The following is a 27,365-nucleotide window of genomic DNA, read 5'->3' as shown; positions in this document are numbered from 1 at the left end:
GTTAACAGCTTTCCAAAACGTTAACCATCATGGCTGTTTCCCCTCAGAACACTGGCTACTGAAACTATTGAGACACGTTCCAACCTCGCACCCACAAAGAAATCTTGTGACTTGTCATTTTGAGTCAGTGTCAGGAGCACTGCCAAAAAAAAGAATGAAGTAGCTGTCTCAAAAGAGCAAGAGAGAGTCTATGCAACAGACAGGGAAATGGTGCAGGCACTTGCCTACATATAACAGTGCTTCTAAGCTCGTCTACAAAATCACACTGGATTTCTGCTAGGACATCTACACCAGCCATCCTGCTTCCAGTTAAATAGGAAGGCCCATATTCAGAGAGCCTGGTGTTGTTCTACTTTCAGGCTTCTACTTTTTTCCCCCTCTACTCAGCTCTTGTGAGGCCCCATCTGGAGTACTGTGTCCAGGCCTGGGGCTCCCAGCACACGAAGGACGTGGAGCTCTTGGAGCGGGTCCACAGGGAGACCACAAAGATGGTCAGAGGGCTGGAGCACCTCTCCTATGAGGAAAGGTTGAGGGAACTGGGCTTGTTTAGCTTGGAGAAGAGAAGGCTCCGGGGAGACCTCATTGTGGCCTTCCAGTACTTGAAGGGAGCATATGAACAGGAGGAGGAATGGATGTTTAGAAGGGTGGATAGTGATAGGACAAGGGGGAATGGTTTTAAACTGGGACAGGGGAGGTTTAGGTTAGATATTAGGAGGAAGTTTTCATACAGATGGTGGTGACACACTGGAACAGGTTGCCCAAAGAGGTTGTGGATGCCCCATCCATGGAGGCATTCAAGGCCAGGCTGGATGTGGCTCTGGGTAGGCTGGTCTAGTGGTTGGCAACCCTGCATGTAGCAGGGGGGACTGAATTCCCTGCAAGGTATGGCCCAGGCTTCTGGATATCCAGAGAGCAGCCACCACAGGGCTTCTGTGAAGATGAAAGGCTGCTTTGCACTACTACTTCAGCAGTCACTGACATGGAACACAGAACCACCTGGATAGGGTGGGGAGAGGCAAGGTGGGACAAAAACAAGATCAGTGTGCAGGTAAACCATTCCTGTCCAGACCTGGGCTTCATTTTACCCAGTAACCTGCCTCAGCATTGTCTATGAACAGGCATGCAGAGAAGAGTAAGAGCAGGGTAAGCATATATAGTACTACTCACATGTATTTCCCCAGTTCACAATTATTTTCATCTCAAAACTGGTTCTGTGCTTAATTTTGCTTATTAGTGATACCCTCAGTCCCTCTGGATGTCTCTTTCAAACATCTGCCCTATCTTTTGTTTTGCTTAGTTCATTGAGCATTAAGCTGGCGTTTCAAAGGAAAGACCATTGTATCATTCCTTAAGAAAAAAATAAAATATAGTGGTTATGTTCTCACAGCTCTGACCCACGGTGCCCTGCATTTTGTAGGAAGTCATTATATCCAGTTTTGATTCCCTTCACAGACTTCAGTGGGAAAGGACTTCTAACTTTACACCGTTCAAATTTAAGTTCGTTACAGTTATCCTGGACATTGTCTCTGTTTAATATTCTCTATGCAGTTGCATTGCTCTCATCAGCTATCAGCTGGATATCACCAGAAGTCTGGTCAAATCAGACATCCTAACCCAAATCCCTTTACGTGACTATTACACATGTGCTGCGCTTAAGGACAGTTGCCTGCATTCTCACCCTGGCCCTGGACATGTAACTTACCATTATGATAGCATCCAAAACATGAAATAGGCCTGAATCTCATTATCCAAAACAGGATTTCTTGGATTGCACTGAATTAGCTTTTAAATGTACTACATCGTGGCTGAAATCTTGGTCTCCTCTCTAATCTATGGGATTACTTTTATTGTCTTTATTCAGGCCAGGATTTTGCCTCAGAAACAACTCTACTGTTAAGCATTATTTTATAATTATCTTGTTAGACGCCTTCCTGTTTGCTAAAGTACATCAGCTGTCTCTTCTTCAACTTCACTCAGTGACAGAGCAAATGATACTTGCAGCTTTCAAAGCAAGAAAGACTGAGGTGGCCAAAGGAATCTTTTATCCAACTCTGTCATGGTACAGAGCCAATTTCTCCTGTCTGCAGCTCAGAGAACACTACTGCAGACATCAGCTTTAGGATTGAGTTTAGCCTGTAGGTTTTTTCCATTTAATACTTTGTCCAGAAAAGTTCTTTTTGGCAACTGCCTTTTGAAATCCTATTCCAAACCCCAGATCGTAAAGTAAATAAGAGAATTTTACAGGGCATGAGGCAATCCTTCCTACTTTCCTTACTGATCGTTCTTTGCCATCTGCATCAGCCACCAATTTGTGCATGAAGTACTGCTTAAAAATAAAAAGCATGGATGACAAATGCAGTGTCACTACTGGGCAGTTAAATAACCAGGAAAACAGAAGGAAAAAAAAAAGGGTTACTTGACTGGGTTTACTCTTAAATAGTACATTCCTGAGAACCACTGACCAAAACGAATGAAAATGCAGCCTCTAGCAGAGTCAAACAGAAAGGATTCATTTCTGAAAGTTTCGAGAGTTGGTTCTCTGGTGTGCCAGCTTTTCTCTGACGAATCTCCCTTCCCTCCAGCACACAGATTTTTCACCAAGAAAAACACAGAAACCAAACTGGCCACCTTGCAATATTTGGTCCAACTTTGCGTGATTAAAATGGGATGATTTGGATTACATTTTGCAGCCAGCAGGGCTAAACAAGCCTGTCTGAAGTCCTGACCCAAATGCTTTGACTTCAGGAGAGGAAACTGGCAGTGAGAGAAAAGATAAACAGCTTGCTGTCTTGTAGCAGGCAACAAGACGGGGCTGTGCAACGTGGCAAGTAGGTGTTATTAGCTCATTTGTCATTAGTTTAAACTAACACGAAGCAGAAAGCAGAAGTCTGGGCACACGGAAACAGCACCCTCCAATTCTGATTAGCCTCTTGTTTACACCACGTTGTGGCAATCTGGAGGCTGCATTGGCTCACTTACCCATTCTTCAGGCGTGAATGTAGTAACTCCTGTTTGTCTCTTGGAGGAAGGAAGGAGCAGCTAACCCACAGAAGAGTAGCGAGAGACGGGAAGAATCAATCCTGCAAACTGCCACTGCAACCATGAAGACATTGAATGTTCTCGCTCTCGTCTTAGTCCTGCTTTGCATCAATGCCAGCACAGAGTGGCCTACACACACAGTCTGCAAGGAGGAAAACTTGGAGATATATTACAAAAGCTGTGGTGAGATTCTTAAAATTTCCATTTTCCATTTCCTTTTATCTAGGCAACAGAATTGTTCTTATACAGCAAGAGAAGCTTATAAACCAGGCAGTGAATGGAAGGGTTACATTCCCAAGCTGGCACTGGGTTCTGCAGCTGGAATGTTTTGTCTTTCACATATAGCTGGTTTGGTTGACACGCACTCATCCAAATGTATTTAGATGGAATATAATAGAGATGAAATGATGTAACCTGATTCAGATTATTAAACAGCTGTCAAAAAATCAGTTCAGCATGAGAGATGGTTGGGATTTTTATCTCAAAACTCAGTTATTAAAAAAAAAAAAAGAACAATCAAAAAACCCACAACAGAAAGAGCTTCAATCTTTCTCCTTTTTACCTCTGGGACAAGAGACTCTTCAATGCCCTGATCTACTGGTTTCCTACTGCACAGTTGGGCTGTGGTGATGTGCTTTCTGTCCTCCCACTTGGAGTGACAGGGGACCCGGCGTGACAGCGGGAAGGAATCGTGTTCTCAGCTGCTGCCGCCATGCCCAGCAAGGCTTCAGCAGCAGCACTTAACAGTGGCATTTCCCAGGAACCGTCGGGTTTGTTTGTTCTTTAAAACTGTAGAGAAGAAAAGGAGCAAGCAGCACTGGGATGACTGAAAATGAATTCACTGAATGGTGCCTGCTTTCCACCTCTTGCTTTGCTGGCCTTGTGCCTCTCCTATTGTGCTGATCTGCTTTACAACTGGGACAAAGGGAATTAGATTCACAGACGCTTCATTCATTTTCCGCACGTGATGTGAAAAGCGATTCGTGGCAAATGAGCACCCTAGAGTTTGTTTTTCCAATTCATCCAGATACAAAGGCTTTCCCGGGGGGCTTTTTCTCCCTTGTAGCTTTCATGCAGTTTTGCACACCCATTAAAATAAAGCCAGCGAGGGACAAGAGAGGTAAATAAATATTTGCAATGCAATTCTTTCCAGGCCTGCTCCGAGGAGAACAAAGTCAGGCTTTACATATTATAAATGGGTATACCACTTTAGGAAAATATTTAATTAGCTAGTGAATGTGACCTTTGGTATTACCTTTATTTTAGTAAGAATTCCTTGTATAAACCAATTCCGTTCCCTCTACAGGTCTCAGCATGAGATGCCTTAACAGAGGGGCACAGGCTACAGTTTGTGTCAATTCAAACGATGATGAAATTTGTCTGCGGGGCATATGTCAGTCAAACATTGCTTCTTACTATGCACACCACTAGACTAACAAAATGCATTTGTTTAGAGCTTACACATCACTCGTTTGGTTTGCCACGCATACAAAGCTAACAGGTACATTCATTCAGGAGGGGATCACAGCTTGAGAAGCACAAGTCAGAGATCTCAAGTCAGGTCACAACACAAGAGTGGTTTCTGTTCTCTTAGACACAGCTATGGGAGATGAGAGGATTACACAGACATGGAAACAACACAAGAATTAAATCAGATTCCTCGTTTGAAGCCTGATTCGTCTTCTCCCTGCAGCTCTGGCAGTAAGTGGGAACACTTACAGCTGCTGTCACGGTGTTCTGCCCTGCCTTTTCCAGAGGTTACCTGTACCTGTAGCTTCAGAACAGGAGGCACCATTTACATCTCAGCTGATTCAGCCCACAGTGTTTTAGCTTGCACAGAGCAAAAAATATAAGGCTTTTTGAGGAGGCTGGGCCCAGAATGCCTCCTGGATGGGGAATATGCTGAGCTCACTGGCCAGCTCACAACTGTGACAAACACTGATCACACTTTCAAGAAGAGGAGAGTTTCTCCCCACCTCATTTCACACTCAACCATAATTAGATGTGAAGAATATAGCTTTGTTTTTTCTTTAGCTATGTCCCTTTGGCTATTCTTACCCAGGAGGGAAAAGTCATATACCTCGTTTTGACAAGACCTTTTCCTAACAAACCTCATTAAAACTCTGTAATAGCAGCAAGCCCAACATAAATGCTGGGCAGGTGCCCACACACTTCAGATATTTCAAAGGGAAGACTGTCTCAAAACCACAGTGTTGCTCATTCTTCAAGGTGTTGGTATGGAATTAAGAACAGCTGGAGTACCTTCCTGGCTCACAGACCAGAGATGGGGAAAAGGGACTGTGATGACAAATCCCAGCAGCCCCAGAAGTCATCCTGACAAACTACTGAAGAACAATAATGCTAAGCTGCAAAACTAAACATCATTGAATGCAACCAATCCCCAAATAAATGACATTCTGTCTCAGTGAGACTATTCAACCTGCATGTCCCTTCAGTCTGAGAGATCCTCATGATATCTCCTGCTCCACTAATGATGCCACTGAATGACGTATTTAGGGATAAAATATCTAGAGTGAGGTTGCCAGTACAAAAAAAACTGGGGTAAAAAATTCCCTGATGGCCTAAAGAGGATCAGAGTTTCACCCCCATTGTTGTTACTATAAATTCTTGGACATTATCAGTGCACCAGGGTTGAATCAAGTAAAATTTAAGAAGGTTGGGGGAATTCTAGCCAAGTACTTCACAACTTTATTTCTGGAACTGGATGCCCTCTATCAGCAGATTAATAACAGAGTTCAGTCCGAGTATTTAAAATGCAGCTGTGTGTTCATTTTTGCTTTGCAGTTTATCAGATTCTCTTCCATAAAGCAGTAAAAATCTGACTGAAGCTAAAAATAGGAGTTAATATAACTGTGATAAATGTAGCAGAGAGGCTTAGATGGATAAATGACAATAGATACAAAGAGAATAGCAGTCTTCTGTTCTCAAAAGCAAGTCCCAGTTCCCTGTCGAAAGCTCTTACCCTAGCTGCAACCTACCTCTGTAATGGGGTATGTTACAGGCATGCAGCAAGCTGTATTCTGTATTCTGGACCCTATGGAGAGGATCCTCAGTATCACCCAGGGATATCAGAACAAGCCTTCAGGGACCAGGCCCTTAAGGCATGCATCAAGAAAGAGCTGGACAAGACTACAGTGATCAAAGTCACACACTCTGGGAGGAGGTGGGGAGGAGAGTGAAGGGATGGGAATGTAATCTAAAAGAAAACAGACGAAAATTCTCATCAGGAAGTCCATAGCAAGAAATATATAGGCTAGGAGATGAATGGCCTGTAAGTAAATAGACGCTGTGCTGCCTCCTCTACATAACCACAGGAGACACAACACCGAGACAGTCTATAAATAGCAAGACATTTCCCATCAGTGCCATTCTTCCTCCCAGGAACAAGTGACAAAAACCAAAGGAAGAGTTCAAGTGGCCAGAAATCACTTTAGAAACCTGAGCAGGGATCCTAAGATAAAAGCAACACAGGTTAACATCTCTGACTGAGAAAAGAGAACTGTAATTGACAAGTCTATGCAGAGACATGGAAAGAATGTGCTACACAAATGGCTTGTTCCTACCCCTTTTAATTTCACCGTGATTTTTACAATAAAAATACTTTGGATCTTTCCTGCTACATTTTAAAAGGCAATTCCGTGGGAAGGGAAAGACAGGAAGGCAACGACAGCAAGTGCCCTGAGCAGATTCTAATGGCTTCTGATCGCCAGGCTTCTACCTGAAAGTGCAAAGTGCAGTGCAGTCAGAGACTACAAAATGTAAATCCTCAGTGCAGCTGCTGGCACCTGCCTCTGGACCATTCATCTAAGTCTGCGTTAATTTACCATGAAAACATTCCTACAAGGTAGCATTCAAATGGGGCCCTCTTCATAGCACACAAAAAAAGCAGGTGATTGCTGCTACAGGTGCATAAAAAAAATGTTTTACAAGTGTTTTTACAGCTCTATCTTACAATTTTAGCTAGGTCAGGATATCTGCTTTTGTTTCAGGCAGGATAAGCAGACCAGTACTCTTAGTAAACAATAAAGCTCTATGCTCAAGTTAGGACCTCGAGGGTTTCAGAGCTGCCTGCTGCCTGAAAATGGAGATTTCTTGACAAAGCAGAAAAGACCACTGGTCAGGTATAGGGTTCTTAGGAAGGGTCTGGAGAGCATCCACCATTAAGGACTTTGTTTTCTATGCACAGGAGTAAATAACATGGAATTTCAGGGAAAGCTTCAGGACCTCCAAAGTTAAATCTTGACGTATATTCTTCAGGCTTTATAAAATGTGTTCAGGGCACGTGAGATTTCCGACTATCAGGCAGAGACAAACAGATTTCCCAAATAATGTTTGACCTTGGGCTTATTTTTTTGTTGGGTTTTTGTCCTTTTTTTTTCCCACCCGAAGCTCAGCTAACAGCCACTAGCTGAAATTTCAGGAAGAGCATTCAATCAGCATTCATTTCATACTGCAGAGCCTACACAGGAAACCAACCATACTTTTCTTTACAATTTTATCTACTTACAGATTTAAAACCAACCAAACAACAACATTTAGCAATATGGGCAACTATTTGCTTTAATTAACGTCTCCTGCTAGACACAGCAGCAGGCCCCTCTGCACCCCTGAGAGAATTATTTTTCTCCTAAAGAGAACAAGGTTAAACTGCATGTGTTCACTAAGAAGATTTACCCTACCCTACATTGATTAAGTAGGAGAGAGCAGCACCATCCACTTCAGTACGAACTTGCACCGGATTGCATTTACTAACAGAGAAAATCTAATCTGCATTGCTTTTTATACTCATGAGCTCAGATTTGGACCTTGGCAAAAAAATACCTTGAATGGAACAGAGTTATTCTGGTGTAGAATCTGCTCTGTCCGGATAGCACAGTATAGCTGTTAACCTTCCTGTTAAGCTCCACATTGAGGGAACTTCTCAGTGCTTAAAAATGAAAAAGTGGAGACTGATAGACTTATTAGATTGCTGTTTCCTGACTGTTTCTCTGTCCCTGCTGAATAGTTTCAGTCTTACTGGTGTTCCCCTCACACATTCAGCCCATCACATCCTTTCTCCCATTCACCGAGAGATCAAACGCACACCCATCCCTGATAAATCAGGGATACCAACTTGTAAACAATCCTGCTAATTTGTCATTGTTGCAGCACTCATTTCACAGCACATTGCTTTCTGCTTTCTTCATCAACCGAAGAAATTGCTGGTCTCTTTTCCTTGCTGGCCACATCCATGCATATCCTCTAGATGAAGGATACAAGTAATCTGATAGCTTCAGCTGGCAAAGGAGAGTGCAAAAATTCTCAGCTCACGCATCTTCAGGGCAAATGTTCTGCTAGACACTTTGTAAAAGAAGGTTATTTTTCTATTATTCTTTGGTTTTTTGGCAGACAGATTGAGCCAGATGCTTCTCTTTGACTTATTTATTTATTTCCCTCAAGCAGTCTCCAGCAATTGCTTCTACTTCTAAATTATTTAAAGCCACATGACACCAGCTCCCCTCTGATCTTTTGTTGCATAAATTGCTAATGGGCAAACAATCAAAGAACTTAAGAATTTGACTTGAAAACAGTTTTTTATTTGCTCTGTCCAAGCAATCTCAGTGTCATAGCCTGGCTGCTGTACTCATCTGGTGTAGCTTACTTACTCCAGGGGGAAGGCCAGATGTTGACAGGCATATTTCTAGCTCCAGCTCCTAATAAAGTGAAGCTATCATCAGAATCAAGATAGCATGGATGTGAGTGCATATGTAAATTTGCTTTAGTTCTGCACATGTAAAACTTGTAAAAAGTTTGGTCCCTTCATGAACTAAAATTCATGAATCTGTTTCACTCTCCACTCCATTAGAGTGGGTTAAAACTTTCTTTCTCTGTGTGGACTCTTAGGTTGTTCTGGCTTAGTTTTACCTCACTTCAGAGAGAGGAGAGCATTTAGTAAAATGTAAATGGTGAGGAAGAACACAAGACAATTTCACACCCCTACGGTACTTTGGCAAAAAACATTATGTTCAGCATCTAGACCTTGAACCACTTAGAAAAAAAAAAATCAATATTAATGCTTCCAGTGAAGTTGTGGATAGAATTAACCTCAGTTGAACGTCTGATTCCTTGCTTATTCGTATGTGATATCACTAGGTTTTCCTAACGTTGCCACATCATCTCCCCTAGAGCTGTAATGGAGGCCCCCAGAAAACCTCTGGACCCTACCATGCTACAGTTTACCAGAGAAAATAGGAGGTAGAGACTGGGTTTTTGCAGCAATTTGACATCCACCAGCAAATACAATCCAAGAAAAATGAAAACACAGCCCACAAATACCAAAATGATTTCTGCTATATGACTGCAGCAACTTCAAGGAGATGACCTAAAACTTCAGAAGAGCAGTAGCCGTCAGGGAGAGGATGTCCAAATACCCTGCAAAGAGCTGCTATATACTGAACCCCAAATCTCTGTTCCATCCCAGATGCTGATTTTAGACTCAGAAGAGCTGCCGCTTGCCAAGAACTAAGATCTTGAAAGTTATCAGAAAATAATTCAATGCACCGGTTTCCTCTTCACCTGAAGATGGATGGCTGCTGTCAAATGATCCAGCGGTGATTGGGCAGGCAGGAACCCAGCTACTTTCCTTAGCAGAGGGAGCATGCCATTCCAATTATAGCTTACTGCCACACTCCTGCGGTGGATTTCAACCCATCCTGGGAAAATGGGAACATTTAGTCCATTTATATTCTGCTGATTACTGTTCTGTATAACCAGCAGTAGAGCCTGCTATCCCAGAGCATAGCATGTGTCTAACAGCAGGGCAGTTTCTAGTAATGTTTGGTTCTATTTCTGACATAAGTCTGTTGTGAATCCCCAGTCCTAGTGGCAAGCTCTGATGCTCAGAGATCTGTCTCAAGTAGAACAATATAAAGAATGATAAAGAAACACATGAAGAGGGGAGAGACGGATCTGATTAGGACACAGGCAGTTATTGTATGCATCTTACTCATGCAGCGCATGGTATTTTCTTACCAACAGAACAGAAGAACAAAGACTTTCTCTCTAATACATTCCCTGCTGGGCCTAAATTAATGCAGTATTTTCTTGTTAGACTGCTGTAGCTGAAGCTTGTCCTGCCTCCCTCTCTTTCTCAAGCTAACTAGGACAAATCAGGATTATCAAATACAAATGCGGATCTGTATATGCTATCTCTCAAAGCCAGTATCTTTCAGCTTTGTCTTCTTAAACAAGCTTAGACAAAGCTTTGTCATACCACACAAAGCACAGCAATACACACAATCTCTCCAAATATAACTAGAGGCAAAAGCAAGAAAAGTTTCCATGAACCCTCAGACATTGGGTATCCCCTTGAGCCCTTACAAACAGCTCTTACAAGCCTGCTATCAGTAAAGGTGGTTTGGGCAGAAATAAACAGGGAGAGTTGAGTCAAGTTTTTAGAAGGGATACTTTGCACAAGGCATTGACACCCCCACCCCCAAACACAGCCCCTCACCTCTGATGCCTTTACAGAGGTTTTCCTCCAGCTCACTGCCAGCTGCTCGGCTTGGGACCAGGCAACTCTCTTCCTTTGCCTCAGTCTGCCACATATCTTTGCACATGGGTTCAGCTCCTCATCCCACATCTGGTCCTCGCATCCCCAGTGCTGTTACTTCTAGAGTCATTGCCCCAGTAACAAGTCTGGAGAAGCTACCAGCCTTCTGGGGTTACCTTTTCTGAATATTTGCAATTTTTGGTACACTCAGCAATGACCTTTATTTGAAGTCGTAAGAGACAGGGACTTAGTCCTTGACTTAAGTTGTTTCATAAGATGCTGGAATCACTCAGCTCCAGAACTAGGGCCTACAGGACCAGTAACACCTGTATGTAATTCCATGTAATTGCTATTTGTATTACTGATGTTCAGTGTTCTTGAGAGAGAATGATTTAGAAATTGCATGAACTTCTCTTTTTAAAACCATATCTTAAATTTCTCTTGCTAGTTTTCTAGGGGTTTGTAGCTTATAGAGCTTATACTGAGACTAAATCTTCAGGCTGCTCTCTAAAGCCATGTAAGTTTTATCAGAAAGGAAGCAGAGCTATTAACTCACAGTTTATAGATCCCGGGACGTTAAGGATACACTAACAATGACTTTCCTGTTCCTTAACCTTCATGTTGTTTAAGCAAGTCAGAAAGATACAGGAGGTACAGAAGATAAAGCAAGTCATAGCTTTTACAAGGGAAGCCAGTGTGCCTCTCCAAAACTAAGGATAGGCCGGGATTGGTCCTGTCTCTAGGTTATTATGGTGAGTGCCTTGGGATGAAGCATTCTTATCTTGATTAACTAGCTCCAGCTGACCTGAGTCACACTTTATTCCACTCCCTACTGAAAAGAGGGTCTCTGCTCTTCCCATGTCCGAATATGGCCGCGGCATGCACGGAAGGCAAGACCCAAAGGGAAGTTCATTAAACTGAAGATACTCACGGAAATCTAGATGTGAAACTGGAAACTTGTTAATTCAGCTGGACCTGCTTCCTCAGTGCCTTGTAAATAAATTCCAGTGTCAGATATAACCCTGAGCATTCAAGGTAGTTTATTTAAATAGGCATTAAAGGGAAAATGTCAAATGAATACAGAATCTGAGATCCCAAATAGTTCCTCGTTCTTTCCTTCCCTTTTATCACCTTGAATATTGTAAGGACATAAGGACTAATGATTTAATTTTATTAAAAGCTTTGAAGATGAAGACTGTACAGTAATTACTAAATAGGTTTCTTCCTTGTGTTTGTTTGCATCTCTTCTAGCACCAGTCTGTCCTTGTTCGACCCTAACCAAGCCCAGCTACATAATTCCACCTAACTCCACAACTTTCACCCAATTTCTCCTAACTGTGAATTTGAAAGACACAAAGTTTACAAACTTAGAGAGTTTTCTCACCACTGCAAGACTTACAGATGTGGTCTTTTGCAAGCAAAGCTTGCCTACTTGCTCTTAGTTCAATCATAACCACTGATTTTCATATTCATATGGAAACAGTGGGATTTAAGAGCAGATTCAGATGACAGCAAAGGCAGTGGAGGATAGTTAACAAGATAAGGGAGAGGGAGGGAGAAAAGACAAATTGTTCCAGAGCAGCCCAGCAAAATTCCAATAATAAGTGCTTCACATTCAGCCATTGCTATTAGTGGTCTGGCAGCTCTGGCTCTGAAGGACATAGCAGTAGCAGAGAGAATTTTCAGTCAAAATCCTGCTCCTGCCCACCTTTACGAAACTACTAATGTTACAACCCAAGCTTTTCTTACACGAATATAAAGAGACACTATAAATGCCCTTTTTCCCCTCCCAGTAAGCAGATTTTCATTAATGAACCTCAACATGTTTGCAAAATTTCCATCAATGTTTTAAGTGTTGGTAATATATCAAAGCTGAACTGGAAAAGCAAAACTCTGCAACCAGTTGAAGAGTTTCTACTTTAATTATGGAAGAGAGAGCAGATTGAAGGGAGTGGGTGGAGGGAAGTCTGGGAACATACAGTACTGTGCACTATGAAATGTTGCAGGGAAGTGGAAGGCTGAAGGGCAGCCCCACGTGTTTGAGAGATTTAATGGTAAATGTTATTGCTCCGCACATGTGAAAGACATAACATGCATTTTTTTTCAGTCTAACCAGCTCGCTTCAGATTGAAGCAAGAAGGAAGAGTAAGTATTAAACCTCCATAAGGGAGAAACAGTGACTCACAGTTGTGCAACAGAAAAAATGGCAATGGCTTTGAGTTGCTTTTGTCACACGAGGCACTCCTCAATATTTAAAGAAAAGAGGAGTGAGGCACGCTACCTTTGGTCACAGTGCACAGCTGAACCTACCAGCATCTTCACATATGAAATGGTTAAGAAAATTAATACTATTTCCTTTAATTTCCTTTTAGCAGCACCCTTTCTGCCTACGTTTTTTGGAATCCAGACTCCCTGGCACCATAGCTTTAGCAAAACAGCCTTCCTTTCAATTGATTTCAGCAGGAGTCTGCCACGTACACAACAGTATCTAGAAGGCAGGGTAGCCTGAATTTCCACAGGAGGATGGTCATAAAATCAATTGTTGGTTATTTTCCTGGGTGTTTTTGTTGTTTGGTTTTGTTGTTGCTTTCAGGTTTGTTGTTGTTGTTTTTTTGCCAGTAGAAAAGTTGGTTTCACAGCAACGGAGCAACAACATAAAATCCAAGTGCTCTAATTCACAAATATTTCTGGAATATCTCACGTTGGTGCTTTCACACACACTTCCTCATCTCTGGGGAATAGGTAACACTTATCTGGACACATCAGTGTCTCTCTGTACTGTATCTCTAATGATGGAGGAGGAGACACTGTGGTTACCTTACACAATTAAACTCGTCACCTAGCAAAAGAGCTCAACCCATAAGAAAAAAAGACAGATAGGAGACATCCAAACTAAAGCAATCCTGAGGTCAGGTTCTTGACAAGAAACCCATTCTTTCCTGCAAAGCCTGGTTTCATGAAAATCCCCTTTCCATCAAACAGTTTTAGAAGAAAAAAAAAAAAATCACATTGAAACAACCACCACCACCTTTTAGCCCTAATGCCACGAATCAATTTGTTGACTAAAGCACAATCTAGTCTCTTTGAAAAGAAAAAGGTCACAATCTCTGTTGCAGTGCCATCTTTGACCACTGTCACATTTTGGACGTTACAGAACCGACAACTGTTGTCATTCTGACAACCAGTGCTGTATGTAGGCACCAATACCCAAGTTGCTCAGGATCTGAGCAGCTGTTTCCTGTACCTTATCCTGGCTCCACACACCAAAAACAGAAATGAAAAGGGCTCTTGCAGAAGTCCAGAGCAAAGCGGAAACCAAGCCCTGAGAGGTGGTAGAGACCAGAGAGGAAGCAGGTATAACGGCCCTGGGAAAAAAAAGAGAAGTTTGGTGTTCTTTCCAGCTAGAGCAGGAAACTCGATTACGGGAACTTCTGAAGCTGCAATAACAAAGCAAAAACTGACAGGATCGTGGAAGGGGAGGACAGATACAGCTCTAACTCCTGCCACGTTTGAGCAGCTTACGATCAACTCTAGGCACCAGCTTCTTGTCCCAAGCGTTCTTTGGTGAGAAAAAAGAAATACAGCACAGGTACAGAGCTACAAGAAATGCTAGAGATTTTTACCTCTCTCTTCTGAACAGTTACTTAAAGTTGTCAGGAGTTAGGACTTGGGAGCTCCTCTTGGACCATGCCGACAACTCATGGGCTGCAAAGTCTGGCTAACATTGCCAGGTCCTTCTGGTGCTTTCATTCCTTTGGTGCTCCCCTCAGGGCAAAGAGGCCTTGGTCACCCAGGCTTGGTCCCTGGCAGCTGCTACAGCTGCAGAGCACTGCTGCAAAAACAGGGCCGGGCAGGGAGCTAAAGCACTACAGACACAATAACTCAGCCACACAGAAGACACTGACTCAAGTTACACCACAGCATCAAAGCAAAATTCTCCCAAGCCATTATTTTCCATTCAGTAAGATGATCACCTCAAAGAACAAGCCATAATAACCTAGAAACAGAATTCATTTTCCAAGCCTATAATTTGTCACCAACAGCATTCTTTAAAGCGTGGAGCCTATGGCTGCTTCTGTGCGTGCCACACTTGCGCTTGGGCCCATCCCCACAGCTTCTTCAGTTTCCACAGAGAGACAAATGCACATACAGGCCGTGAAGATCCAGCAGGGCCAAACACATGCCTAAAACAGGCCTTGAGGCGCTGCTACAGTATACATCCATAGGCTAGGTGACACACAGCCAAACTAGCCACATCTTCCACCTCCACACACGGCTCTGAAAAATCTTTCTCATGCCGTTGGTTGCAGCAGTGCCAACAGCAATGGAACTGTCAGTTGTTGCTGCTTGCTGTCACCAAAGAGTGACACGTTGGCAAGCTGTCAGGCATAGCGCAGAGCCAAAGGAAGGAAGGGAGAAGGTGCAAGCGGGGGGAAAGCAGTTGTGTTTGTTACAGTTTTGGAGCTTCATGCTGGGAAAGGGGCACCACAAAAAGCAGTAACAGCTGCATCTGTGTCAGTCAGCAGTTGTAGGGCTCCCCTTGCCCCCAGCTCTGCTGAAGTCTCCCAGAGAATAAATATTTCCCAGGTTACAAATATCGCATGGTGGTGGGCCCAGCATGAAGCACTGCAGGATCTCAGCCACACAATCAGTTTTTCCTTTTTGGACCTTCCAAACTTCAGGGTTTAGGTTCCCAGACAATCACCAAGTCATCTTCATACAGAAGTACCTATTAAACACAGGGTGTAAGAGCTTTGAGTCTATCGTGGAAAATATCTAGGAAATATCTAATTTGTTTTTTATAACACTTCCGTACTTTTACTGTTGTTTTCTATGCAGTCAGTATCTCATTATAAAGAAAACCAACTTGTTACTCACTGCTTTCTTTTTCCTGACAGATCCCCAGCAAGACTTTGCTTTCAGCATTGACCGTTGTTCAGATGTCACAACCCACACCTTTGACATCAGAGCTGCAATGGTCCTAAGTAAGTGAGTTCCTGTTTCCTTGTGCTGTAAGCAGGTATATTTAAGCACTGGTATTAAGTAAGCAAAGGGAGCAACCTCCTATAAAGTAAAAACAATACTTCATTTCTGAGAAATTTCAAAACTGGTATGAGGCTAGAAGAGTGTCAGGTCTGTTACCAGGTCTGCCTCAAACTGTGTATGTAACTCAGAGCAAGTCATAGAGCTGAAAGTCCTCATTCCTCTCCCACCCTTCATCTTTAAGTGGGGATAGCCAAGGCGGGGGCTGCTCTAGAGCTTGTCTTCACAGCTAGGTCATCTGGGGAGAGTTTCATTGAATGAGGTGGCTTCAGGCCCCACACCCTTGTGTCAGCACCACAGAATTACATCCTCCAGCACTTGCCTGAGCAGCAACAGAAGGTCAAAATCAGTACTGCATTTGAGCTAAGGGTCTGGGTGCACAAGTTAATATTAGTTACAGCCTGACTTTTGACCATTCCATGGACAAGCCAACTTCTTACCACCCTGTTGGCCCAAAGCTCACCTTCTGCTGCTACAACAAATGAGAGTGCGCTGCTGCATATTCCTGGTGCTAAACATGAGTTTGTAAGCCAAGCATCTTTTAGCACTTTGGAATGCCCTCTTACATGCAAAGGTCATCATCCCGATGGATATGTTGCCCTTTTGACTGGGGAGCATATGTTGTCAGGTGGCTGCAAAGTTAAACAAGCCCACACACCACACCGCATTACAGGCATTTGCAAATACCTTTCCAACAACTCAGATTACAGGACCTCTCTCTAGATCTGGCAGCCTCACTAGCCTCTCTATGGTAGCCAGCTGAAAAGCCCCAAACAAACAACCTCCCAGCACTACTTAGATGTTTTGCTGGTCCATGGCATAAGTCTGGCTTGGGACATTTTTTCAGGCAGCAGGTACAGGCCAGGGGCTGCTTCCAGGAGCTCACTAGATTTGGTCACACTGCTAGGGACAGGAAGAAAGTAAGTTTAGGGTTGTGGACACAACCTTTCCTATGCCAGAGAATGGTCATGAACACAGTTTAAAGTGCAAATGTAAGCTACTATGTCCCTTGTTACATATCTTGAGGAGCTTGGAGAACTGTTCCTGAAGCACTGATTTCTATGTTTTAGGAGCTCTCTGTGAAGAAAAAGAATGTATAATGGCTTAAACGAGGGGCAGGGGGGAAAGAAATAGAAACTTTCATAAAACATAAATTTATAAGCCTGTTTACCCTGGCATTTTCTCTGAGCACTCCTTCTACTTTCTGCACAGGACAAAGCATCAAGGAACTGTATGCCAAGGTTGATCTGATCATAAATGGGAAGACTGTCTTAAGCTACTCAGAGACACTCTGTGGACCAGGCCTTTCTAAGCTAATTTTCTGTGGAAAGAAGAAAGGAGGTAATTTAGGTAGCACTCTAAAATGTTTGATGGCTACTGAGTACTCCAAGCAGGATGCACCCGCTGTGCTACTGAATGCACCAATATATCGTAATGTTATGTTTACTTCAACAGCATGTTAACGGGTGGCAGAAACACAGTAGGATAGCGTGCTTTTCCTCTAACATGTTTGCACGCTTTTCTTTTAATCACAGAACATTGCATGCATATGGGATTTCAAGTCCATAAAAAAAAAAACCTTTGGTAATGTGACCACATCCAACAGCAGAGGGGTTCATAAGCCCTATTTATAGCCACGTGGTTGTCATGCGAGCAAAAAGCATTTCAGAACTAGCCTTTATTTTTGTCTGATGAAGGGCTGAGCAAACAAACAAGGCGTTCTGAACACATTCTTTACTACTAAGCAAATAATACTTCCTGTTCCTAAAAGCAGTTCCTAACACACATTAACAAGAACTATGCTTGAAAAGGATATTTGGATCAGTACAGGATGTGGTACCATCTATGCTTTGCATCTTGATTCTGCTCACCATGTGTCTATGCTGCTGTCAGATGATTTATAGTTCATGTCAGTCAAACAGCCAACCAGTGCAGTAGTTGGTTTTCAGTGGCATTAGCTGTGCACAGACCACGCTTTGGTCTCAAGTGAGCCTGGGCACTTCAAGGTCTCTTCCGCCATGACTCAGGCCAGGTAGGGCACAGATAGCCACAGCAGGTCCAGAAGAGCTATTGTCATTATTTTGAAATCACTCCTATGTCACAATCATTTTTGTTGGCCGATTTTAAAACAAAGAGGTAGAATTGCAGAGAAGTTTGCCACAGGGCAGTTAGAGAAAGTTTCAGGAGCTCTGCTTTTCTTCCATTCACCTTCATCTCCATCACGGTAACACTGTACTAATTCACATGCATGGGCTATGAGTTTGACAACCATGCACAATACTAATGCTAGGACAACCCCTGGAAAATTACTAAAACATTTCACACCCCACAGAAATATCACAAAGAATAATAGAGAAATGCTGCATGAGCAACCAATTATGTAAATCCTGTAAGCCAGACAGAAAAAAAAAAAAAAAAAAAGAGCTTTCTTGAGCTGTGTATTGAATTAGAAGAAAAAAATAAACACCATGTACCAAGTGAAAAACTACCTTACTCTGATGAGATACTTAATAACGTCCTTTAGGGAACAGTTTAGGGAACAGACAGGGAGCCAGTCCTGAGCAAAGCACAAACTGCTCTTCACACATTAAACTACAAAGCCAAAATCTCCTGGGGTTTCCAAGTCCCTTAATCTTGGACTGACAGGTGACCGTTTCTATTAGTTGAAGTGCACTATGATATAATACCATTGTTGGTTGTTTGAATATTATATATCTTCATTTAGAAGCATCTCTAAGTTTGAGCGAGGACATACATCTCACATTCTTTAAAATACATCACCTGTTTGAGGCAATTCAGCATAGCTGTATTTTGACCATATTAGCACAGTTATAAACATGACCTAATACCTACACAGAAAGACAACACTGTGAAAGGGTAGATAGCTCTTTTGGAGCCCTATTTTCACTGTTGTCTACAGACAGTATTTCCGACATCTATTCAGATGTGACTTGAGTTTCAAGCTGCTCTACACAGAATGCATTTACCCACCACAAGGAGGACAAATATTACCTGTGCTTCCCTCCCCCAAAATGACACAGAACATAGTTCTGCTGAGGACTGCTGGTTCATTGGTGTGGATCAAGCACAGAGAAAGTTATGATTAAAAGAGATTGATATAAGATGGATTTAGCAACATTTGGGATTTTCCCTTCCTACCACCTTTTTTGTCCTATAATGCTACCACTTTGCCATGACTGGAAATACTTTAAGAGACATAATATAGCTGGAGGTTTCATCTTCATCATAATCATAGTATTTAGTATTTACGTTAAGCAAACCTCACATCTGGCACAGCTCACTGGGACTCCTAAGCAAGGCCCCGAAGTAGATTTTTGGAGCTATATTCCTCTTGTGAAGTCACAAACTCAGAGGTTTCAAGGAAATAGGCCATTGTTCACTTAAGAACAACCATAACAACCTGACCTGCTAAATTCTTTGTTTTATAATGTGAGCTCAGCTCTTCCTCTTTTTCAGTAGGAAGTGCTGGTTATTCTCTATTTCCTCCAAAGAAAAAAGTTATGTAATATTTAACAGATTTCCTAATGTAGACACTAAAATCAGAGAAAAAGACTTGAGAGAAAAAGAGAAAAAGAATGATAATATTTGGTAGAGCGTCAACCACAACTTGCAGGCTTAAACATGACTCTGCAAGTTCACACTCTCAAACAATACAGCCCTGACTTTAAAACTCCACTCTATATTTCATTGACTTTTTCAGTAGGTTTTACAGTGAGCATGTTCTAAAATAGTATTTGGGAATAAAAATAGAGAATAAGGCATGCGATCCAGAGCTGAGTATCACTTGGAGTTTAGGTACATGTTTCTGACAAAGCTAGGTCTTATATTGACATACAATGCCATCTTGCTTAGCCCCTTCATCTCACATTTTCCTCCCCAGTAAAGAGAGTGGATGTTTCTCACCAAGCTATGTATTTATATACATTTTTCTCACTCAACTGTGTATCTATAGCTGGCAGTTATTCAGTTCATTCCTGCATCCCTAAAATTCACAAAAGTTTTGTGTCAATTGCATGGGTGCAAGATCGTGTCCTAGAAGAGTTTCAACGTGGAGCATTTAAGCTCTAAAAAGATATAAAACACAGAAAAAGAAGAGGTGGGTGCAGATGTACAGGGCCTTTATATAGTACAAGAGTGTGAGAACGTTTAAGATTCTCAGTGCAAGGAAGATTTGAGAAAGAGGAGTGAGAATTTCATTATAGGTGTTTTGTCGGGAATGAGAGGCATCTTCATGATAAATTATAACTGGTAACTTGAAGTGGTTCTCAGGAAGTTCTTACACACTTGAAAGCTCTGCATCAGACTGGAAGATACGAAAGGTCTAAGTTACTTTTGGTTGAAGTAATAGTGAAAAGCTCCCGCAAATACAATAATGTCACCTTGAATCAATGGTACATTAGAAATTTTCTCCAGGGTTCTCTACAGAAATCACCTGCAGTTAAGTCTCTAGGAAAAAGGGCTGAACATGGAGGGCAAGGTAAAAGCATATCACTGATGACAGCATAGTTGACATGCAATAATGTATCAGCAGACTAGTAAAAACACTGGAGGAAATTTTAATGAGAAAAACGTAGCCATAATTTATACTTCTCCCAGTCATATAAATAACAAACAGTCATGCATTTATGCAAATATAAAAGCATCTGGGCTTTCTCTATAAAGACCACAGAATTTCGTCAATGAACTAGGCTCAGTGTTTGTGACAGTTACAGTTACTGCAACAGATGTGTACATCCTCTTTCAATGGAGGAATGCAAAAGTGTGTATGACTGTAAGAAGGATGCTGTGATAAACTACAGTCCTTAAAGCTTCTGAGGATGTTAACGTTACTGGCATTATAACAAATCTCCATGCAAGAGAAACACTGAATGGACTTGGAGAAGCCTGATCCAGCCAGTGTATGCACTGAGAAGGTTGCCATAGTCAGAAATTAGTATGAACAAGAAAATTCAGCTCTGCATTATTTCCTGGCAAGTCTCAAAACTGCTTTTGCTTTCCAGTCAGAATATACTTGCAAAGAAGCACAGTCCTTTTACATAATCACAGAAGCAAGGAGGGTCACGAGAGTCACAGAACCACGTAGTAGTTGACTTGGGAAGGGACCTCACATCTGGTCCAGCCTTCCTGCTCAAGCAGCACCGCACAGAGCAGGTTGTCCAGGATTATATACATACTGCCTTTGACTTTTCCCCGGGATGGAAACTCCACAATTTCTCTGGGCAGCCTGTGCTAGTGCTTGATCACTCTCAAAGAAAAACTGTTTCCTGATGTTCAGATAGCATCTCCTCTGTTCCAGTTTGTGTCCATTGCCTCTTGGCTTGTCACTGGGCACCACCAGAAAGAGCAGAGCATTGCCATCCTTTCAGAAACAAATGGCCTGATGCCTCTTATTTCATTTTAAAATATAGGCTTTGCAGAACTTGGATGCTGTTTCTCTACCTTTTGATTTTGGACAGCTTTCCAGCAGTCTAGGTAGGACTCTAATGAGCTACATGATCCAAGAGGAAATTCCATATCCCAGAGAAAAAGGATTTCAGGGAAAGGTTCCTGGCCCAGTTTCTTCTCTACCCTCCTCTGTTGTCATCTAAGATTTGTTAAGCTCAGAACTGATTGAAGAAGAGAAAGACAAGGCTTACTTTCAGTATAAAGCCTAAAATAAGCCTAAGTCATAAGCCTAAAATAAGTGGATACAAAGCACAAAATGAACCACTGCAGAGTCTACATCATTCCAAGGGTACAACTCACAGTAAGCCTTAGCTCACCTCAACACACATATGGCCCAAGTCCCAGGCAAGTCACTTGTCACATACATCATGCAGTATGCAGTGCCTTTAAACTCCTATTTAGGTTCTAGTAAGTTGTGAACTAAGTGGGCTGTGTTGTATTTTTAAGATTCTTGAGTCACCACTCTCTGCAGCAGAGATGTGTCAGACTCCAGGGCTCTTTCTTCATGCACAGCAGCAACCAGTGATGGCAATTGCTCTTTGAAAAGAAGACGACTCCTTGGGGCTCAGGTAAAGTGGCCAGGGAAGCAGAGGAAAAGGAGTGCTGTAATAGAGTTAAACAGTTTGAGAGCGAGAAGTCAGCACACACTGACTGTATTGTTAGTTTTGGTATTGGGTTTTTCAGGGACACATTTAGAAGTCCTGCAACTTCTCTACCTCCCACCATCACCAAGGCATCATCTTTAACAAACTGCATATTAATACAAAGGTGTAGGACACTGATGATGCCTCATGTTTCTCCTCTTTTTCTGGTGCGTACTATAGTCATGATTCTTTTATTTAAGTTTGTTAAATGAAGGCATTGACTAATATTTCATGATGTATGGGGAAGGTGCTCTGTGGACTGATTTCCATTTCAGACACCTACCGTATGGACCATGTGACAAATATGTGACAAACCTTTTGTCCATTCCTTAACAAGAAACAGTTTAAAGAAACACAGAGATGCTGGACTAAAACAACTCTCTAGAAGTGATGAGCATCAAGATGCCAGCACATACTTAAACCTGACGAAATGCTTATTCCTCTGTCACTGTCAAAGTAAAGAATATTTCATGACACCTACGAAAGAGAATCTTTAAACAGTTCTTCATTTTCCATGACTTGTATAGGGCAAGTTGTGTAAGAAATTCTGTACCGAAACATCTATGAATTTTATTTTCAGTCAAGTCTACACAGTTTGGCCCAGTAAGCTATGAAAAAGTAGGAGGAATTGCAGAACAGTTTGTGAATTCTATCCATTAATGCTAAAGTTGTTCTTTCTTCCACAGCAAAAAGCAAGTGTGTCTCACATTTAGGGAGATAAAGATCGGAAGGTGCAACTCCCAGGCTCTATTCCAGTCACCAAGACAATTTGTGATGGCTTTAGCACACCAAGTAACTTGGTGAACGCTCCCTCAATAACAAGATAAATGTTATTACTTTAAGGTCATGTTCAGCAAGCAGTTAGAACTCTACACCTACAGAAACACTCCGCTCAGATCATCATTTTGACAATTTTAAGAAAAAAGCATAGTTCAACTATTGCATCTCCAGGTGTTGAACAAATCATGCTAAAGGACTCATGTCTAGCAACTTCCAGCTCCCCTTCCATATCCCCATTTGCAGGGGCATGCTGACACAGGAACAACCACCTGGTTGTGCAATGCCAGGGCTCCCTCCTCCATCTCCTTGAGCTCAGGCTCTGCCTTCCCCATAAGGCACTACATGTCCTGACATTTGTCTGGGGATGGCTGTTGCAAGACTACATATTGAGCGCTTTGCAGTTCTATAACACTTGTCACTGGAGCACATTTAAGTGCTATTACAGAAAAGCATCTACTCTTAGCTGCTTGTTTCTGAAATGTGCTGCGTGATATCTAATCATCCATCATCATTTTTTGCTTTCAGAACATCTCTACTATGAGGGACCAATCACACTGGGAATCAAAGAAATCCCACAGGTAAGTTCATCACCACTGTGCTCTGAAGCAAAAGGCCTTTCTGGAGGAGGTACAATCAGAAGATTATCAGCAATGATTGCCAGCATATTCCAAGCTCCCCCAGCTGGCATGCTGCAGCATGGCTGGTCTTTTCAATACAAAATTAAGAGGCTATGCTTAAAGCATAGAGAGCCACCATTATCCCAGCAGGCAGGTTTTCTTCAGATACTAGATCTTCTCTACCAGTACTAAATCATGCAGCCATACAGTTCTTTAGTTGACTCCCCCTCTATTACTCTGAAACTGACAACAAACGAAGCAGCTCCTCCAAGGGACTTCTGAGAGACCAAGGCTGCTGTTCAACTCACCCCTTACTGGGCTGAACAATTTGGAGATGCTCATTCATCCTCACAAGCTATAAAGGCAATTTAGATAATTATTGCAACTGTACCTGATCCACCATGCTATACAGTGTTAGATACAGAGACAGACATCTTCTAAGCTGCAAATGTAAGTAGAAGCTATGGGGGCAAGAACACTTTCTCTGGACTCATGGAACCTTAGAATAAGATGAATTTGTTAGCAGGGTGAAAAGGCAGGCAGTGCTCTTGGCACTACTCTGATCGAGTTGCTAAGTTGTCTTGCTATAGGCATTCTTTACAAGCAGCCTTCTTCGCATTCAGCTAAATCTCCTTCCTAAATCTCCTTCCTAAATCTCAACCCAATTACATGGAAAGCAAAATAGGTCTTAAATGCTGAAAGCACCATGGTACCTCTTAACTGGGCACAACTTCAAGCTGTATTTGACCAGCCTATAAAAAATGATTTCCAGTCACATAACATGGAAGCAAACAGTTCAGTCAGTCAGTCACTCTTTAGACTTGCTCACACAGAGAAGTATAGCAAGAATGCCCACTTCTTCAGCACCTGACATAAAACCTCTGTTACAACCTCAAAGATGAGAGTCTAGGGCCTGATCAGCACTGGAACGGCCCAAGCACAAGAAAAGGAGAAGACAGGATTATAATAGGGATACGGAGCAAGAACATAAGTCCTGGAGAGCTGAGTTTGCCAAGACCTGCACAGGCAAGAATGAAGATAGTTGAGTTTTGGGAGGATCAAGCCTCTGTAATGACAGTTACTATCTCATACATCTCAGTCTTCCCTTGGTGATAGCAGTAACCATAACCTTCACTTTTCAGGTGCTCACACAGGGCATTGGGCTCCCTTATGTAGGCTGTTGTCCCACCCTCACAAATGTACTTTTCTTAATGTCATGCCTAGAGATGCCATGTTAAGCAACAAATTCTCCAGTCCCTCGCATAGGAATGTCCAAGCTTGTATCAGCCAGCATCCTGCTCCAGGAGCAGCTTTGCTAAGTACTGATGGCACTCCTGTAGTGAAGGCTCTATGGAAACCCAGACATAGGTCATCATATCAAAAGAAACTTTGAAAACATGCACACAGAGCAACAGAACTCCAGTTCTCAGAAAATTAGCTGAATTTGGAGTCAGAAATCCTAAGACTGTTCACTATCTTCTTTTTAATAACAATTTTTACCCCTGAGGAAAATATTATTCTGAAGGATGAGAAAACTGAGTCACTAACGAGCTATGAAAATGAGTTACTAAAAACTCACTTCCATGAATGAAACAATAAACTTCTGGAGAATTAACATGCTTGTGAGGAAAGGAGTAGGAAGTCTTCACTGTTAATTAATCAATCAGGCAAATAACACTATCCTTCCATGCAGCAATCAGCTTCTGCTCATTCCAAAGTAGTCTCATCTGACCAGCCTAAGGGACGTTTACACAATCTTCACAGCAATTATAACAAGGCTATGTTCTCGTGAGTGTGTTGCCATTGGGCCTCTTTCTAAATTTGGATGTTACGCTTAGCTTGAACCTCTCTGTGAGGAAACAGGCCAGCTATTGCCTTAGAAATCCCATGATAAAAGGCAAATGGAGAGAAGCCCAACTCATTCTAGCTGTGCTATCCTCTGCTTCACAACCAGAAGTGCCCTGAGCAGGCTAAGAGCTTCCTATAATTCAAGGCCAGGAGGCCACCGCTGCCAAACTCTCCCCTGCTGCTGGCATGCCTACCCCTACTTGTTCTCTTCCAAACTCCAGAGAACGCTGAAAAATACCACAATGCCAGCAATCCAAAGCGGATGAAATCTAGTTCACCTCTTTCTCTCGCTCTGTTAGATTAGCCTTGTCACCTCCCTGCCACGCTTCTCCTTCAGCAGGCACCTGGAGAGGGTGGTTTTGACCAATACAAAAAAGCCACAATACCTTTAAGGTTAAGATTTTTGCGCTGTAATTACACAAATTCAACCTCCCTTCTAAAAAAAAAAAAAAAAGAGAGAAATTGTATTTTAATGCACGATTTGATGCTAAACTACCTCTTGTTTTTACTACATAAGAATTAATCACAGATTGACTCATTTATACACACACATCTCCAAGATGCCATCTTTTATACAAATGTACATGCCAAACAACAAGATCCAAGAAAGAAGTGCCAGACAACTGAGCACCTCTTCCCATTCCTGTTCCTGAACTGTGCTTGCTCGCGAGAAACATGACAAGCTACATAGATTTGAAAGGAATTTTTATGCATCAAAACATTTTGCTCCCCGTGCACTGTGTTAATTTTGAACTTGTGCTGTCAGCACTGATATTTCTGATGGGAACATTTTGGCAGAAAATACAGGCAACTCTCTTAGCAGTTCTGAAACACGTTCGGACAGAAAATATTTTGGAGGAACACGATGGGAAAAGTATTATTTTGTTTCTAGGAAGAGGACTCACTCGTAGAAACAGAAGCAATTATTTACTACTCGTGGGCTAATCTCTTGCTTTGTGTTTGCCTCACACAGGGAGATTACACTATCACAGCAAGGCTGACTAACGAAGATCGCGCCACTGTTGCTTGTGCTGATTTTACCGTGAAAAATTATTTAGATTATTAAGTAGAACAACGCACTCGGTCCGACTCCCTTAAAACTACAGATTCCTAAAACTATTCAAGCCCAGTGAGCTGCTTGCATGCTTCAGTGATTCTGAAGGAAAGATCTCCCGCATGGTGGTTCTGATGCTGTTCCTCTTCGTAATTCACTTTTTTGGAGAAGTCACTAGGCCCTACCCTCTAGTGGTAATTTTATCTCCAAATGCACTCTGTAGCCCACTTTTTGCTTTTAATATATACAGCTGCAAATAGAAAGTATTTGATACCAACATTCTCATCTCAGGATGAAAATAGTACAAAGCAGAAGAGGCGAGAGCCAAAACAGATTTTTGCAGTAAGCTATGGAGGTATCCATTTCTAACACAAGCTAAAGAAGATTGTCATATGTATTATGCAGTTATAGCACTCAACATTTTCAGTTTTTCACAAGGCCTGTTTGGAGCCTCCATTGGTATAAATTTTGTTGTAACCACAGAACAAAGACCAAATAGGATGAACATGGCTCCATGTTCAGTCACTCTATTCATATCATTTAAGTTTTCATGATTCTTCTTGTATATTTTTTTTTATTCTTTAATGTTTACAGTGATGTGAGAATCCTTTTGTTTAAGCTACATGCTGTTCTCGCTTGTCAATAAATCTGCAAGAAAAAAAAAATGTTTTCTTCATATTTCTCATGATTCTAGGACCATTCCAAACCTTAATATGGGGGGAAAAAAAAAACCACCCACAAACAGAAGGGAGAGCATCCAAGGGGGAAGGTTGAGGGAAATAAATTAAATGAGCTACTTGTTTTTTGTTATTGTTGTTTTTTTAAAGAAACATCAGTCACACTGATGCACATCTTATGTTAATAGAGGACAAACTATTCTTTGCTTTGAGCAAGGAGCTCCATGAGAAGTAAACGCAACTTAAGCTCCCAGGTGCAACACATCCCCAAACCTCTCATTCCAGGAACCTCTGCATCTGGCGCAGCTGATGGGTAATAATAGATAACCAAGCACAGAGATATTTGAGGTCAGGATCACGAGTCTGGAGATCCATTTGGAGAATTGGAACTGCAGGGGAAGGATCAGGAGTGGGTTTGAGTGCTGATTTGGAGAGGTAGGGGCATGAATTGCAGCTATAGAAAGGTGATGGAGCTGAGCACAGCTTCACAAATCAGCAAGCATGGTTTTGCATGCCTCATCTTGGAGAGGCTCAAGAAGGGCAGCTGGGGCTGTGGCTCGCAGCTGGCCACACAGGAGCTCTGGCATGCAGTCTCTGTCCTACACACCCACATGCCTACAGCACAAATTCCTGAGCAGCAAGAGC

At 42.2% G+C, this 27,365-nt stretch overlaps 1 protein-coding gene across 1 annotated transcript; it reads left to right on the top strand.

The window, feature by feature from the left end:
- The first annotated feature begins 3,014 nt into the window (after positions 1-3,014).
- Positions 3,015-26,708, top strand: LY86 (lymphocyte antigen 86). Its single transcript, NM_001004399.2, has 5 exons — positions 3,015-3,222; positions 15,490-15,576; positions 16,847-16,975; positions 23,050-23,102; positions 25,963-26,708. The coding sequence occupies exons 1-5, from the start codon at positions 3,102-3,104 to the stop codon at positions 26,053-26,055; spliced, it is 483 nt and encodes a 160-aa protein (NP_001004399.2). The 5' UTR covers positions 3,015-3,101; the 3' UTR covers positions 26,056-26,708.
- The last annotated feature ends 657 nt before the right edge of the window (positions 26,709-27,365 follow it).

Source organism: Gallus gallus, chromosome 2, assembly GCF_016699485.2.
Source record: "Gallus gallus isolate bGalGal1 chromosome 2, bGalGal1.mat.broiler.GRCg7b, whole genome shotgun sequence".
NCBI lineage: Eukaryota > Metazoa > Chordata > Aves > Galliformes > Phasianidae > Gallus > Gallus gallus.
The sequence above is the reverse complement of the archived record's forward strand: the minus strand, read 5'-3'. Positions and strand labels throughout refer to the sequence as shown.